This window comes from Varroa destructor, unplaced genomic scaffold (assembly GCF_002443255.2).
Source record: "Varroa destructor unplaced genomic scaffold, Vdes_3.0 BEIS01000005.1, whole genome shotgun sequence".
Taxonomy (NCBI): domain Eukaryota; kingdom Metazoa; phylum Arthropoda; class Arachnida; order Mesostigmata; family Varroidae; genus Varroa; species Varroa destructor.
This window is the reverse complement of record NW_019211458.1, coordinates 40,992,529-41,009,482: the sequence shown is the minus strand read 5'-3', so window position 1 is coordinate 41,009,482 and position 16,954 is coordinate 40,992,529. Positions and strand designations below refer to the sequence as shown.

Here is a 16,954-nt window from a genome sequence, read left to right as displayed (position 1 = left end):
ATGAGGTAACCAAAGAAGAGTGTTTGGCGACAATGTCTACGGAGGCGGGATTGGTTTCGGTTGAACAAAAATGAGGTTTTAGCTACGCTTTTTTCCCAGGCCTGTGTGCGTGTGCCCGACCATCCACGAGGAAAACGAAAGTGTCCACTGATTGTCAACTGGCATTAATTTCTATAGCAGGTGTAGCATGTGGAAGCGGTTCTGTTCTTAGCGACTGCGTATTGTCTGCATAGACTTGCTTAAGCTACAATATGTACGTTCAAGAAATGACGCCGGCGTCTGATGCGGATAATTGTCGTGGCTCACGTAATAGGGCACCTGTTACCTCACCAATAGATTTGTTATCGCTATGTCACTGCGTTTTATAATGACGGTTGTTGCACACATGAATAATAATATCATTTGCGATATGTATTTCAAACGTTTCGTTCGTTGTAGTGGTGATTGCTTTGTTTAGATCGATGGTAACGCGTAATCGTCAATTAAACTAGAGTTCCTATCTCAGCTCTACCCCTACTGGGCTTACAATCAAGAGACAGAAGATTAACTTACGAAAAGAACAACCCAAACCGATACGACAGTCTGCCCGTTTATGATAGGGACTTTTCTGAATGAAAGCTTTTGAAATATCCAACTTGTGTACAGAGTAGCCAACCTTTCATACTAGGTCCGTTGTTTAGAATGTGAAGAACTGCTGTATCGTGTATTAAAGGCCTAGAATATGATGAATAGAATGAAAAAACTTGTCGTACAATTCAATAGCAGGCTTTAATATCTATTCAATTTAGCCTAGCAAATAGAAAACAAACAGCCAACTTACTCTGGTTTTTCACTAACGACGAGTACTGAATTTAGGTTACATCTATAAGACGAGCTGCAAGTTAGAATATTTATAAGCTTATGGCGGCATTAGTTTGCATATGATCGGTGTTAGTATCTTACTAAAGTCTATTATACGTTTTATTCCCTTACCGTTGCGCTGTAGATGGTGGCGCCAATACTGGCGTCGAGAAGTTCTTCTAAAAAAAAAATTAAGCCACTAGCTCTCGTGTCGATTCAGTGACCGGTCAATGTCAATAGGGTCAACGACATTTGCAAAGCAACGTTTTTGTGTGCGCTGAGTTAGCAGATAAAGTTTAGCAGTTTGCTTGTGCAGTTGTTAGCGTCTTCTTTATGCGATCGTAGATTCTGATCGATGAATAAATGACTCGGGTATTCATCGTTCCCCTTCATCGTTCGATTGATCCTTTATTCTACGTTAGATCCTGAGAGCTAGATCGGGCCCTGGAAGGACCCTAAACGTTCTCTAACGGACGAGACGATCAGACCTAACCACGATCACCTCGGCGCCTCATGTACGCCACGAACGCGGCGCAAAGAAAATGATTTTTTGAACCAGTTTCAGTTAATCTGTATATTCACTTAGAAACATGTACATATGTCTGCAAGGTACACTTCCTTACTAGACAGCTAATGAATATCATATTCTAAGAACTGTTCCAGACAAAAGTTTCTAGAGGCTTGCAGAAGAGGATTCACCGCAGCTTCACACGAGCTATTTTTAGATTTCTTGGAAACTTGGGAGAGGCTCAACTTTTACGTTTCCACCATGCGTTGACTCAAACCAATTGATAACAGGGAAGCATCAAGTCCAAAGGATGGGCTGATAGCTGGCGAAATCCTTAGATTAATTTAACTGGTTATGGATGACATAGAAAATATAGCAGAAGCTGCGGAGATAGTTAAAAACGGACCGCTCGTTTTTGAGCGAGATGCTCTTGTTTTTCCGCGCTAGTGTTGCTCAAAGGCTGTTGATAGTATTCGTTAGCCGTTCACTCTATATGTCTAATAGCTTTCGATCTACGCTATTCTTCATATCCCACTGAATAACAATACTAATTAGGAACTGTGTCGCAAACATCTGTTTGTAACCGTTTTAATACATTTCGCACACTCATCTAAGATCAACCGATAAACTTAATCCGTATTTTGCCTTGTGACGAAATTGAAACATGTCATCTTATGTTGAATTGAAAAACCGGCATGTAGCGGTGTTTGTCCTGCTAACGACGAGCGTGCTACGCAAGAATGCAGATGTCTCAGCAATACAGTTTGGCCTGCGTAAGGCATAATCTTCGAGAAAAAAGTCAGCGAATTTTTACCTTACCATAACTCGAACTCGAGTTAAATGAAGTAAATTTTTTTCTGGCCGGTCCTTGGCCTGGAGTGTCTCACAGCTCTTGGGCCCCTGCGTTTTTCAGACATCTACGATCATCGACATCATTTTTTCTATGTTTTTTTTTACCTGTATTTATCCATCTATTTGTAGAAGCTTCCTTCCAAAAAGTCTCCCGCGAACGTTCACAATTGAGCCAGTGACTCATGCCAAACTAGCTTATTATACCAGTCGAAAGTAATACCTAACGGCTGAAGTAGCGGACGTATAACACGAAAAATATTATCTAGCTTATTATCGCCTCAGCCACTTTCGGGACATGAAATAGAGCAATGCAGTTTTAAAGACTAGTTGAGCTACATTAACCTGTTGGAAACGATGTATAAGGATATTCTACCTAAAAATAATAACTATTAACACGACAGCGCATTTTATTACAATAAGTGATTTTTACATTCAGTGTGCATTTTAATACAAGTTATCGCGACCTAAGGCCTGAACGTCTACCAGACTGAAAATGAGCCGAACGGAAGGGTCTTCCGAATAATGCAAAAGGTCGTTGTCCCGGAACTAAGCTCTTCTCCCATTGTCGGATTACATTCTGTATAGTCTGGCTGAAGTAGCAGTCGAAAGCATAATGCTCGTCCAGAGAAAAGAGCTAAACATTCTGACAATGGCGACAACAAGGATGGCTGTTGGCGCTTAGCGCGGGAGCGAGTTCATACACATCATAATTATGGCAGGACATACAAGATATAGACGTTTTTGCGGGTTCATCAAGAAGAACGAACGTTGCTCTTCACGTCGTTATCTATCTCTGGTGCGTTACGTTCGCCAGTACCATCATAAGCTCGACTCTGAATCAGAGCAGATTTTCAGTGAATCTGTCAAATTTGAGACGATTAACTTAACTTACCCTAGCCAGCGTCGTGTAACGCCACACAGATTCTTTGCGAGTATATTGTCGCCAATTTATGCGCTGGCCTATCAAACTTTTTGCTTCTGTCATTAGAACGTTTACGTAAGCGTTCCGTGTGTGTGTGACATCACACGGAGCAATAGGAGCGATTCCCACGAGGTCGTTGTGGCGCGATGCGAACATAAACGTGGACAGAGCAGATGAAACTTTTACGTAATAACATAGCATACTTGTTGTCGTTTAACGAACAGATAACTGAAAATGATGTATCCACACTTAGAATGAAATCAGCAGAAATTCAGTAAGCAGCGTTCGGCCCAGTGACGTGACTGCGGCAAGGATCTTAGAAAATGTAGGAGCTGCTGAAATTTTGCAACACAAATTATACCACATAGTGGTCTTTCGTGCGATGCTGTCCATGTGAATCTTGTAAAACAACAATAATGCCAAGACGAAGACGCTAAGAACTTGACAGAATGGATTGGGAGTTTATTGTGTGCCGCACCTGTGCGACACCGTTTGCCGGCTTCGAATAGTCACGTATTCAGTGATAGAAAGCTCAATTTAGTACGCTAGTAATCTGCTTTCCTGATTGATAGTTGCCTATGCAGACTTCATCCGGGAAGACTCGCGTGCTTATTGAAACTAGGTATCGTACATAGGAAATGTAGAAACGTTTGCCTCTTTAATTAAAGATAATATGCTAACAATTGAGATCAATATTTCTAACTGTTCTTCTGCTTTGTCGTGGCAACGCCATACATTCAAGATGTTTTATCTCGGTGCAATGAGCGTCGCCAGCAGTAAACGTGTTCGTCGTTCATTAAATCAATGTTTTCCTTGAGTAGAAAAAGCGTTTTTATTGTATTGATTCTTTCTTTTCAGCAATAATTCGCTGAAAGGGTGCACGTCCACTCGTGTTTTTCCTTCTCACTGGTGTAATTATCCGCAAATGAATGAAATAATGTGTTTTTATTCAGCAAGGAGATAGGCCCGGTCATGTATACTGCGTAATAATTGTAAATAGCTCTCAGATCTTCAGATGTCCATTTTATGGCTGTTCACCTAGATGCTACTGTACCGTTTCCGAGACCAAAATACTCAAGCTCCAGAGACATGCACCACTGCGTGTCCTTCGTATATTACTTATTTTGTCCGCAAGGCTTCTCTTCCTTTCGAGTATTTCAGGCCGTCGGCCAACAAGCGACCAAAAATCTAGACCCGCAAACTTCAAGTAAGTAATTCCCGGTGATAAATGGACAACAACATTTATTTGAAAACCTTTTTCCGAATCATCTTAATTCCTTAATACAACGCACATATTTTACCAGTTTTTTTTTTATTATTTATTATATATATATATTATATATTTTTATTATTTATATATTATTTATTATATAATATTTATACCAGTTTATTTTATTATATATTTTACCAGCAGATTTTACCAATGCCTTCGTTAAGAAAGTGATCATACCCTAATCAAACGTAGAACAATATCTGTTTATTTGTGTAGAATTGTTCAGCGTTTCTACGGAAAGACCCAGATGGCATAGACACTGTTACATTTTGCCGCTGACCATAACGCCCTACTGCTACTAATTGCTCGCTAATTACATTGAAATGTATGAAACATCTAACGATGATATTCAGTTCATCACATCAAAGTTATAATTCCAGCAATAAAATGAATGTACTCAATGGTACCTGGATAAGAATTTTCCACGTGTTACGCCCGGTATTGCACTGGCTAAGGATCGTCTCAGATTGGCTCTCAGCACGAAACAAAGTGCGCCTACGACAGATGATGAACTAAGACCATCTCTCGTACCCCTAAGATTAGTAGGCTAACTCGTTCTCGCCGCACCGTCATTAGGACCATCCTTAATGGCTGTTCGCTAAAAATGAGTACACACGTGTCCTGAGTTTCTTCTCACTCTTTTACTCTTTACGAGTTTAAACTCGACCGAATGGCAGGATGTGAGGCGGTTCATATTTTCATCTTTGTCAGCGCTTGACACATCATCCGCCTGCCGTCCATCGACAATGTGTTGCCTCTTGACGGCTCTGCGCGTACTTCGCGTTGGCAACAACAATGTCTTATTATGTTACTCGCTTTCATTTATTGGATCGTTACTGTCTATCTTTTCAGTTTTTGGTTTCATTTAGCGATTCGAACACCGGTAGGAGTACGGCTTGCACAAACCTCCTTACTAGATAAAACACCGCTCGGGCACCTTATTTCTTTCATAGCGCTTTATGTAAACCTAATAAATTTCGTAAATTTTCGCAAAACAAACTTATCGACAATAATATGAACGAACTCAACGCCAAGATACCGATATCAGCTTTTCGAGGCAGTCATTGGGTTAGTAGAAACACAAGCATGTGTAGGTTTACGGCGGTGGTGATATTTTCATATAATTATATAATGGATTCTCACGATCGTTTATGCGCGTTGCTCGTTAGCGGCTGGCGCATTATAACGACGGGGCGGCGAAGACTGATCAACGCTAGTGTTATTGCTATTCGCAATCTTTCGGCCGGCGTTGAAACTGATGAAGATGCGTCTCATGACGGTGCGGATTATAAGCAAACACCACTATTTGTTGATCTTTTTGCTAGTCATGCTAGTGCTGGCTAAATAATTTTATGGCGCGAATAAACTTCCGTATTTGGCTTACCGTCAGTTGCAGTTTCAAAAGCACAAAAGGACCAATAACTTATTAACTTCTAGCCTAGTCAGTGAGTCAGTTGTTTGTTCGACAGCTGAATCGACTAGCACCCGGGTCGTCTACGGGTAACCAGGCCAGGTCTGTGCTCCCCTTCCGTTTTACCGCCGTGCGATCGCCTTGCGTGACGTCTTGAATGGTTTACCTCTAATTTTTTTTGTTTTATTTCTTTCCGTCCTCAATTGGTGAGCGGGTGCATGGCGAAGAAGGCTTGAAGCAATATATGAACCGACAGACGCAAGCGTTCATCGCTTTCATATTCGAGTCACATTAACATACTGGCTTGCCTGATCATTCCGGTAGAGCTTGCAATGTTCGAGCAGTGAACTGTATATCTATTTGACGTACAACAAATCATATATATATGTGGATAAATAGATAATTGTTGTATAAGGCCGAATGTTATATTTATAGACAATGCGATTATCGAAACACGCCTGTAATCTTATAATAAAATTACGATTCTGGTAGAAACAGTCGATCAGAGTGGCGGATTGAGTTATGCAATGGATTAATATATTTGAAAAGACAGCGCCAATGAAGAATACTGATGACGAGCAAAGAGAAACGAGCTAGTTTGCCGGCGAGAAGCTGCTCGTCGATGGGACGGGCTGATATGTGGACCCTTGTTGTTGTCTCGTTTTGGTGTTTATACTTGACAACAGAAGCCCGGCGAGTAATCCAACGTCTACATGGAATGCGCCCATCTTATTGGTTCTCCAATATCTATCTTTCATTCTATAAACAGAGATTTGCTTGCGATCCAAAAATGTCCTATCGTGTCCATGATTGGGTAAGTAATAAATGTCGTCTAAAGAACAACACGAAGGAGATTTCTCTAACATATCGAAATCACGAGAGTAAATTATAGATAGTCTTATGTTGAGCACAGAATTAGTCAAGTACGTACCGTGTAAATTAAGGATCATGCAATTGGTCACTAGGATTTCCACAGAAGAATCGAATACCTGCAAGGAGCTGTTTTTTTTAAACTGTGTGTGTGTGTGTGTGTGTCTTATACATTGTTTACTGTTCGGTGAAGACTTTCCGACTGGTGTAGGCGTTGAGTGGATCACTGGTCAGGCGCTATTTAGCACATATCTGCTTGAAGTAAGCACTATTGTCTCAAGATTTTCTCAAAACAAATGAAATGCCAACAAATTTAGGGAAGCCTAAGCCAGGGACTTCTTATCATAAACGTGGAAAGATTGTGTATAAGCGGTCCTTCTATTATAATTTCAAACGCTGGCATTTAAGATCACCTACTTAAAGGCAATATGTAGATTTCATTTACCCTGTATATATATCCTAGATGATCGCTTGTAATAGGAATCTTAATAGAATGGCTGCTATGGAGTTGAACTTAATCGCAATTAGCGGCTCTTTAGCGGGATCGGCTCAAAGTCCCGGTTTGGAGGCAATTTGCCTCGCTAAGAAAATGGTCGTTGCAATAGTGGTCCGCAAGCTATGTTAGATGTCGGGTTCGAGAGATACAGCTAATTTCTCAGAGCGAATCGAGTCTGAATTAGCGCTATTTTGTCATGACGTCTATGTATAATCAACAACTATAATATGACCTAGCTTGTCCTAGAATGTAAAAGCTTTGAATCTCACACTCTTCCCGCATCAGGGAAAGTATTGGAAGAAATGTCCTGTATGTTCCCCGTTACTGTGGTTAACAGTCTAATTACCCTTCCTTTTCGCTGATTTCGAGTGGCCTATCTATTGCGCTTAGCAAAATGCTCGCCTAGGTTGACAACAAGCTAATAGGAAGAACGTGTTGTTGACGTAACGGGTCTAAGTATAGGACAATTACAACTACAACGACTCTATTTAACACTAAAATTAAATAGGATTTTTGAAAATTGTTAGATGACTGTGATGATTTCCGTAACCACCTCGTGTTATATAATTGGTGGGTCAGAAGAGCTTCGTGCATTACTGTGCAGGATAGCACTTGCAGTCGTCAAAAAATTGCCCAGAAAAATTGTAGTGTCGCAGCTTGACGAGATTTCACTTACATATTGTTTGTGTTGCTGTTTAATGACTTGTTGTATGGATGCTAGTTCCCAAACTATATATACATATATATATACTTTTTTGCGTTTCGTGCGAGCGTTAACAATAGTAAAGGAAATCACCTGTGTATCCAAGAAAGCCGGCTGGCGACATGCATGCCAACTTGTGGCAAAGACCAATCAACGCATATTGCAAACGACGAAACTCGTCAATAACAGAAGTCAACAGGATCTAATAACAATTTTACTCAACGTATCGTTAAGTAAAGAACATTTTTATATGTAATTTATCAAGTGCCTATTGTGACGATCAGACGATGCATACGAATAGACGGTAAGACAACGCGGGTCAATCACACAACTAAGATACTTAATAACAGTAATATCCACTAAGATGTCCACACAATTAACAAATGTTCGACTGCGTATAAAATGAACACCGGCAAAATGCATAGTACTGTAAAGTTATTTTGACAGCAGAAGTTCCCTTTCTTCTATTTCTGTGACAATTTCAAATTTTAATTGCATCATCAAACGCTGACTAGTGCGCACCTAACGGAGCCGGCCGAGCTAGCTAACGCTAAAGCTAGAAATACGCACTATTTTAATCCAGGCAAGTCTCAAGAACAACAGGGTTATTTCGTTTTCTAAACTAAACGGCAAAATTTGTTTGGCCGCTTCCACCGCAATTACAATGTAATACATCCAATTTGCTTCCAGGTCTACTAGAAGGAGTTAGGCTTGTCCCGTAACTGTTAGTACGGCGACTACGGTTAGAAACGTTAGCTGAAGTCCTATTAGTCTAAAAATTAGTAATTCTTAGAGAAGTTTAGTCTGGGCGGGAATCAACAGAAGTCATCGTAGATAATGTTCTTATAGTGTAGGTAAGAACGAAATTCTCCGTAGGTAAGTTTGCTGAGTGTTTGCTTTTCTGCTTGTCGCCGTGAAATCGCGTCACCTTACAGAATGCATTCAGTTTCTACCCTCTTCTATTTTGTGGCTTTTTCTCTTAACAGCTATGTCACTGTCAAGCCAGTCAGAAGATCCGATGGGGCCCTCTACTGTCAACTAATTTTTGTTTTGCCAACATTAGCCGTGCTATTCGACTCGTATTGGCGCCTATGTTTATGAGCGCCGACGTGCAGAAACACAAACAGAATAAATTCTCCTTTCGGTACTTCGGTCATCCTTGTTATTTCTGTGTGTATAGATTTTCAACAATCTCCGCAAATATGAAAATCGTATAAGCTGATCCGCAGCAACTCCATTCGGAACCAAGCGACCTCAAACTTTATTTAGTTGTACAAACAGCGTCAAGAGATGAACATCGGGGTATGTTATCAACACGAAAACATCCGTATCTGATACGAATGTACAGATGTACATGTAAGATATATGACTGATTCTGTATTAACCCAATTGAGCTTTAACCTGGTTCTGGTAGCGAAACACCGGGCGCAGTAGGTCCTGTTATATAGATAGTGACTATGGAGAAGTTATTAATCCTAAATATTTCCCTTGTTGTTCCCAATTCAAACAGCGTGGCAATTCTCGTGCAAGAAAAAAAGTCTTTTACCTTATTGGTCTGTATGTTAAGGTCTGACTTCGCCGTTTACAGTTCGTATCTACATAAAGAAGTTATGCCCGGGTCATCCGTTCTGATAATTTGTTGTCGTTTGTGTTTCAATGTTTGCTCAATCCAGATCAGATTTATGAGTTTAATGTTTTTTTTTTGCCGGGTAGATGGGCTATTGAATTCCTCTGCTTTAATTCGTTCCTATTATGACTAGGACATTGGTCCGTTTTGTAACGACCAGGCACGTTTCGGAAGTGGTCGCGCCCTGATAGATGAATTGTTTAACACTAGGCAGGCAGTGCACACCTTGCGGGCGACGAATACGGTAAAAACGTATGCCGGAACCGTAAACAACCTAAGTAACACACGACTGCTGTGCTGGCAAAGGGGACATTAAGAACTGGCTGTTGATAGCTATAAAGTAGAAATGGCGCTGCGAATGATGAGGAGCACGCGGGTTCAGGCAACCAGTCTTCCCTTGTGAGTGCTTGGGACCTTACCGTAAAAAATAGACCAGATGTTAATTGCAATTAACGCAAATTTGGGCAACCACAAAGAGAAATCCGAAATATTTATACTGCGAGCGGTTATAAGATATGGATGTACAGTTGTGTGTTGCTAGTTCAAAATTCAACACAAAACATATTTATTACATAGCTTGCGTAAAATCAAAATAATTATTTAAATTAACATAGGTAATATTTCAAATGTATTTAATTAATGGGCGCCGTTATCTGTGAACAAACTTGAGTCGATGAGGTAAAATTTATCCTTGGTAAGTTCGCTTATAATCACAAAAATAAACATATACCTATAATAATTGTTCATAGGCGCCATATTGGCTCTGACTTGAATAAAGCAGCTGGAACTAGATTATTCCAATGAACATACTGTTAGTCCTCGGACGTAGCGAAACCAGGTTTAACTAGCCTGAATTTTGTGTTGTTCGGGCTATGTAGTGGATGTACATGTTTTACGAATGGGCTCCAGAGTCTCTGTGATGCTACATGTTCGCCTATTGAGGTAACGGACCTAAGAGGTAGGTCAAAGTTCGAAATCTACCCTAAGCATGCCTCATTTCGTGTTAGAAGCCAGCCCTCTAAAGCAACGTATGGCGAAAACCTTAACGTAGTAGTAAAAGCAACACTTTTGTATAAAGCACTCCATCTATGTGCTGTCTACCTAACCGATCAGGGGCTTGCTTCGTCTCACCCATAATGCTCGTCTACAAAACAAAGCGCATTAAATAATGTGTAGTGATGTACAAGTGTAATAAATTATATTCTCAAATAATCGAATATTGCTGCAGTAACAACACCTTCCCGTATAAAAATCAATTACTTTATTTACATTTTAGTGTACTTTATATACAAACGCATGATGTTTTCGATATTATCGTATACTCTTTGGAATTGAAAATTCGAATTTGTTGTCCATCTCTATTCACTCGTAGTTGCTCTGTTGGATTCAATTTATTTTTTGCATTTTCCCGCAGTCTGCATCCGAAGCCATCTGGTTTTAAGTAACCATTTGCAAGCCAACGTATCCCGCACAACGAAGATGTTGATCTATATAAGACGTCTATTCGCTTGTTCATACATATTATAGAATGCTACAGTTCGGAGGAGATTGCAGGCCATTAAAGGCTAATGTACCTTCGAACAGGCTGCTTTATAAAGTTGATCTCACCTAATATGAGTATCGATTCGTCGATCGAATAAAAGAATTGTCATTTGTGCTTTTGTTGGAGGAAAAACGACTGACTGTGCCGTATACATATAAGTGTCTATATATGCTCTTGATCTTTCCCCAAATAGAAAAAAAATGTTTAAAAATTTGTATTTTATTTAACTAGGTCATCACAATCATGTAAGTGCGGTCGAACGAGGATGGGTCGTCACACACTGAGTCATTAACATACTTTAATATAAGGAATAAATACAGTTAATCAGTGCACTCGAAAATAACTAATGAAGACGCATTGGGGAAAGAGGTAAGGCAATATTTTACTATAACTATTCGCTCCATCACCCTGAGCTAAAGTATTGAAATCCTCCTAATATGTACCATGTATCACTAACGTCCGGCGTCATTTCGTCAACTTATCACTTACTAGCTTAGTCATGTATGTCACTAACTGTAAAGACACGGGTTTCTAGATTTTTTCAATTATGATACATCTTTTAGGAGTGTCTCTATACTAAAAATAAACTTGCGATGCAAATCTACCACAGGGCCTAAATACACCGAATTGTCGAAATCACGAATACTTTAAAGATTCATCATTTTTTTTTATATGGCGCGTCCCCCAAGATTTGCCCAACTGGGTAAAGAAAGAATATCCGTTTTAGTCTCACTTGACGTTGTCCTAAGGTGTGAATGTTGAATTGAACGCTTTGGTCTTCAATTCAGTGTATTAGCAGTGTGCGTTCAGGAACTTATGGGCGCAGAAGGCTACCGGCGGCTGTGGCGTTTGCACCTGTATAACTGTTTGTAACACGGGATTTCGAGCCTCCACTGGCGAGGTAAGGTTCTCGAGTGATGCGTATGGTGGAGGAGCGTCGTCCACCTCTGAAATAGCAATTAAATGACAAATGAGTAGGCAATATCAATAAAATGGGAAAATATTAAAGAAAATTAAGAACTTGTTAAGTTAATAGCTTTGATATATTGGCGTTGCGCTTCCGTTGAGCGGCTTAAAGCAGCGCTCTTGTTAAGCAATGCGGCCGTCAACGAATTTCTTCCTCGATTGAATGATCGACATAAAGTGGCATGATAGCAAATAGTCGAATGGTATCAGTGATCGTCAGGATGTCACGCCGGCGGCTTCTTATAGCTGCGTCGTATCGAGAAATTGTATGATTCTTTCCCAAAGAAAGCGAAACAGTTTTATCAATAGTTCTTTACTAGAAAAACGTCCAAGGGTTTAAACGTGCAAATCACCGTAAAATAAACAGCGCGGAAAAAATTTTAGGACACAGTGAAGCGAGCAAATTACTATGTCCTAAAAATTTACGATCCTCGATATGTGCTTCGTATTCTATAAAAGGCTAACTTGTTCACGCTTTTGTCAGCTTTAGGTCTAGCCTATATTAATTCTACGCGTCACCATGTGAGAGCCGGATTTCGGATATTACGTTAAACTGCAGACGAACTTAAAATAGAAAACGTAAAAGAACACCGCAAAGATCCTCACAGATCAATAGCGGCATTTCGAAAACTTCCGGGAATAGTTGGATCATAATTACGTTTCATCTAATAGTAGGTCCCAAGTTAGACCTTCAAGAGGAACCTTCTAGCAATTTTCTGGGTAAAGTCAAAGGCAATCGGCTACAGTTAAGCAATCTAATTTTATTTCTAGACAAAATACTCAAGCATACAATGAATTCCGTCACTGCTGAGTCTTGGAAATTCGGCCTAGTCAGTATTGTTGATTAGCCGTCGTAAACGTATATTTTCACACTATTTCGTCACTTAAACGGTTGAGACTAAACCTGGTTATGTGCTAATAACGGCAATTTTCCATCGAAATATTGAAACTTTTTGAAAAAAAGAAAATTGAATTTCGTTATATGACTGTAGATTAGCAGGAAGTGCTAGAAATCCGCCAAAGCAACGAATATTGTATTTTCGGATGAAAAAGTGCCGCACTTTAATCCAGTATGAAGCGTGGTTAAATCACCGATGTTTATCCGCAGTTCAAAGAACGATTTTGAGATTCAAAGTTTTCTGTTCTCAAAGATACGCTTGAGACATTTACCTGATGTGAGCGTATAAATTTTAATCCGAAGGTAAGTATAGTGTTACTAAATTTGTTGTGTTTGTTGAGCGTTCCCATTGTTTGCCTTTCAGCAGAAGGCTTCGCAGCTTCAACTTCTTAAGGACGCACACATCATTGAATCCCTCAATGCAGCGGGACATAATAATAATAATCATCATCATCATATTCATAACGAAATTCAGATGCCCTTTGTGAGGCATATGCAAAGATGACGCTATCGTTTCAGCTGACAATCCGTCTGCATCTCTGACCTTTTCATCTACGTCACGGCATTTTGCTGTTCTCGCGATTATAACCACGCGCTATTCCATTTCGATGGTTATTTCCTCATTCGAAAACTTTGATTTCTTTCCGACGAGGTCTTCCTTGCAACACGACAGCTTACAGTTATGCACCATGCGGTCGATATTACGGCAGTCACTAGTGATCGTGATGATGACGATGATGCCAACAATGCTGACTGTTATCTGTTTATGCTCAACACCCCAACAGCCTGTATCAATATGTAGAGTTCATTTCGGCAGTGATCAGAATCCATCTGTTTGTTCTCTCTATAAATCTATCCATCACAACTTTTCCGCTCTCTCTATCCAGCTAATCGCGTAACATACCGCACAGTATTTCTGTTCGTTCAGTTCCTGCTGATTGGACAAATACGAAGGCGTCCGAGCTCTGACTGGATGTGCAAGCAGAGAATATAATGTATTAACGTTATATACGTACGTTCGTTCTAGTTCGTTGCACGTCGGGTCTTTTGCATGGGATGGGCTCGCGTTTGTCCGTGTGCAGAATAGAACATTTTGCGGTGGTGAAATACTTGACAGCCACAGGAGGTTGGCAAAAATACGGCGGCGTCTGGAGGGTGCCGTATTGCAGATCTTTCTAGCGTAAGCCAAGGCATAAAAAAAGCCGAGCTTAATAGTTGGCTTCGATTAAATAGGGCTGCTTGACTAGACATGGGGGTATGTTCTGTTCGAAGCAGGAGTGGCGGCAATCGTAGTGGCAGTCATCGAAATGAAAGGAAACACGAAATTGATGACGGTTGGCTGGATTTTACTGACTATACCTGCCAGCTTGGTCGTGGCGTCTTGAACTGCGACAGAACAGGAAGTGGCATCAACAACGCACATAGAAGTCTTAACGCGATGTTGTTTCTGCCGCGCGTGCTGCGATTGCCGCTGGTAACGTCGCTAGCTGAATGGTGAGCCTCTGCGGCTTTGCCCGCGGGGCTGTTCGGAAATCTGCCCCATAAAAAGGGAGCCGTATATCCGTGAGACGATGACATAGTTGTCGCAGCAGCAGCAGTTCCACTGACTGGCTAAATTATATGCTATATGTTGTTGTGTGCTTCAGCGAACAACAAAAACACTTCTGAATAGGAATCCACGCCAAACTAACAATAGGTTCGAACGTCGAGGTTCGCACGTGTGGGTGTCTGTATTCGTGTGCAATAGAGCCAGTATAGTATGGGCATAAACAGTTTGCTCCGGAAGTGTTTACTTCGCCGACTTAGGTAGGGCAACACGAACACCGCGATTGGTGGGAATCGATCTGAGTAACCCGAAATTTCATTTCATCAGATCAAAAACGTACTAGGATTGACTTCCTGAGTAGAATACAGCAGAAACATCTGAGACAAACGTAACTATATAGTTCGACTAAATTTGTACAGCTGGCATAACATCTTGGGCTCTGTTAAGTCCAGTGAAACGCACCATGGAAAACGTCTGCGGTGATTGAAGTAACAGTTGTCACAGGAGCTCCACATGAAACAGGTGTTTACTCAAGCAGTTTTATATTCTCTACATATCCTCAACTGATGTAACGTACAAGCAAGAGAATCCACCCCAAGAGACGCTATTAATCTGCCCGCTCTCCGCGACTGTTATAGCAAACGGACGAATTAAGACGTTATATCCATCGATCGAAAGCCATGCTGCCGTCGAAAACGATATAGACAATGATAATAACAACAATAATTGAAGTACCATAAACAAAAGTGAAAGTGAGGACTGATTGCTACCACTGCCGCCACGACGACAGTAATAGTAGTAGATTACAGTTGCTTTTTGCGGATCTCGGTCCGCCATATCGCCATACGTCTTGGCGCAAGCTGGCTTCACTGCCGACCGGTTGTCGTGTTGCAGCCACATTTAATATGGAGTAATACATGGCGGGCAGATTTACTTCTTTCTGCGTGACACATCTTCTGCGCGCCCATAGACCAGATCGGGGAAGAATGTGGTTCGTCATGCCAGAGGCTGAGCAAATACAACTTTTATGCTGCAAACTGCACATCCGTGTGCCGACTGAACCTCAATGACAGCTTAATGTAAGCGCAGCATAAACGAAGGAAGCAGTAAAAACCTGCTTCGCCTCGCCTTCGCGGATCATACCTCGGACGTGAACCCCGCCGAGTCGGCTGTGAAAGTTGGCGGGTGGGTGAGGGTCTAGTTAGAACTCAGATAACCGCAACAACTTTTATATCGCCTTATAATAAATGGGACAATCTAGAAGCTGTCGTAGAAGATGGCGGTTCTGCGTTAAATCGACTTAACACAAATAGATAGATATGTGAGCAGCCGGAACTTAAACAGGGCACAACTGATAAGCCATCTCAACTGGGCACCAAAGAGAAAAAGATGAGTAATTCCGTCCAGTGCACTTATACATATCTATACCGAATATCTATTGTATATTTAGGGCACTCAAGAAATACTGTGACTAAACGGAGCAATGCACTTTTTTCTTTGTTTGACATTATTACTAGTTACTAGTTTTGTGCGAACAAACACTCGGTGTCGCCTGTTTTTAGCTGTGGTATTAAGGATTTGTTCCCATTAAAAGTCTAACCTAAATGGGTGTTTATGGACTTACCTGAGGTTTCTTCAACAGACCTTTAAAACAGCATGACAACCATTAACGTTGCTAATGATAAACGGAACATACTTTTGGGGTGCATTGCTGGCTTGGTTGGTAACGTATTTTAGCAATGGATAAATAATACGAGCTAGAGAAATGAAAAATTACTCTACGAGTGTCGTAGTAAATCGATACGGTGGTATAGAGGCTTACGTTTCGAAACAAGATGAGTTCTTGTATTGAACCAGCCGCAGGCTGCCTAGAATCGAGATAACTAGAATTATCTAAATATGAATGCGCATGCAACGGCAATCTCTTATCTAGGTGTAGCGAAATGTGTGAATACATACTTTAGTTGATATTTATTGCGTCTGGTTATAAGCAGAGGGACACAACAGTCAATAAGTAAATTAAATTAGCAAAAAAAAAGGACGCTAAAATATCCAGACCCTGCTCTGCGAAAAGATGGATCAGCGGACAAGATCACCTATATATTTGTCTGTAAATACACATCTCACAAAACAAAACATGTCTAGGTTACTCACCATAGGATATCGTTGATAAGGACTGCGATCTCTGAGGTGCGAAAACTGTGGTTGATTGCTTAACATCCTGAAGATGAAGCCTGCATACAGCGCAGAATTCGCGCTCCTTAGAAAAGGTACGTGCTGCAGAGCTACAAAATGGCAGAGTTAAGCTTTGGCTAGTGCCACTCCAACTGAAATTCACAGCGTTTAAAAGAGTGTCTGGATTTAAATACGCACACTAACTTACTGAGTTTTCCCGCTGTTGTTACCGACATCAAACTTCAAATTGCGTGTAAATTTCGATTTCATCTACCTCAATACTGATACTATGGCGTACGACCGTAGCGTTCGTGTTATACGCCG

General features: G+C 40.8%; 1 protein-coding gene across 9 annotated transcripts in view; it reads right to left on the bottom strand.

Moving 5' to 3' along the window:
- Nucleotides 1-10,746: 10,746 nt before the first annotated feature.
- The window catches only part of LOC111251547 (uncharacterized), a 37,784-nt gene continuing 31,576 nt past the window's right edge, over nucleotides 10,747-16,954 (bottom strand). For all 9 annotated transcript variants that reach the window (XM_086990349.1, XM_022808216.2, XM_022808217.2 and 6 more), the window contains 2 exons: nucleotides 16,610-16,782; nucleotides 10,747-11,992 (listed from right to left, as the gene is read on the bottom strand). In XM_086990349.1, the coding sequence (XP_086846475.1) occupies nucleotides 11,838-11,992; nucleotides 16,610-16,782 (328 nt within the window). In that variant the 3' untranslated portion in view covers nucleotides 10,747-11,837. The remainder of the gene's footprint in view (nucleotides 11,993-16,609; nucleotides 16,783-16,954) is intronic.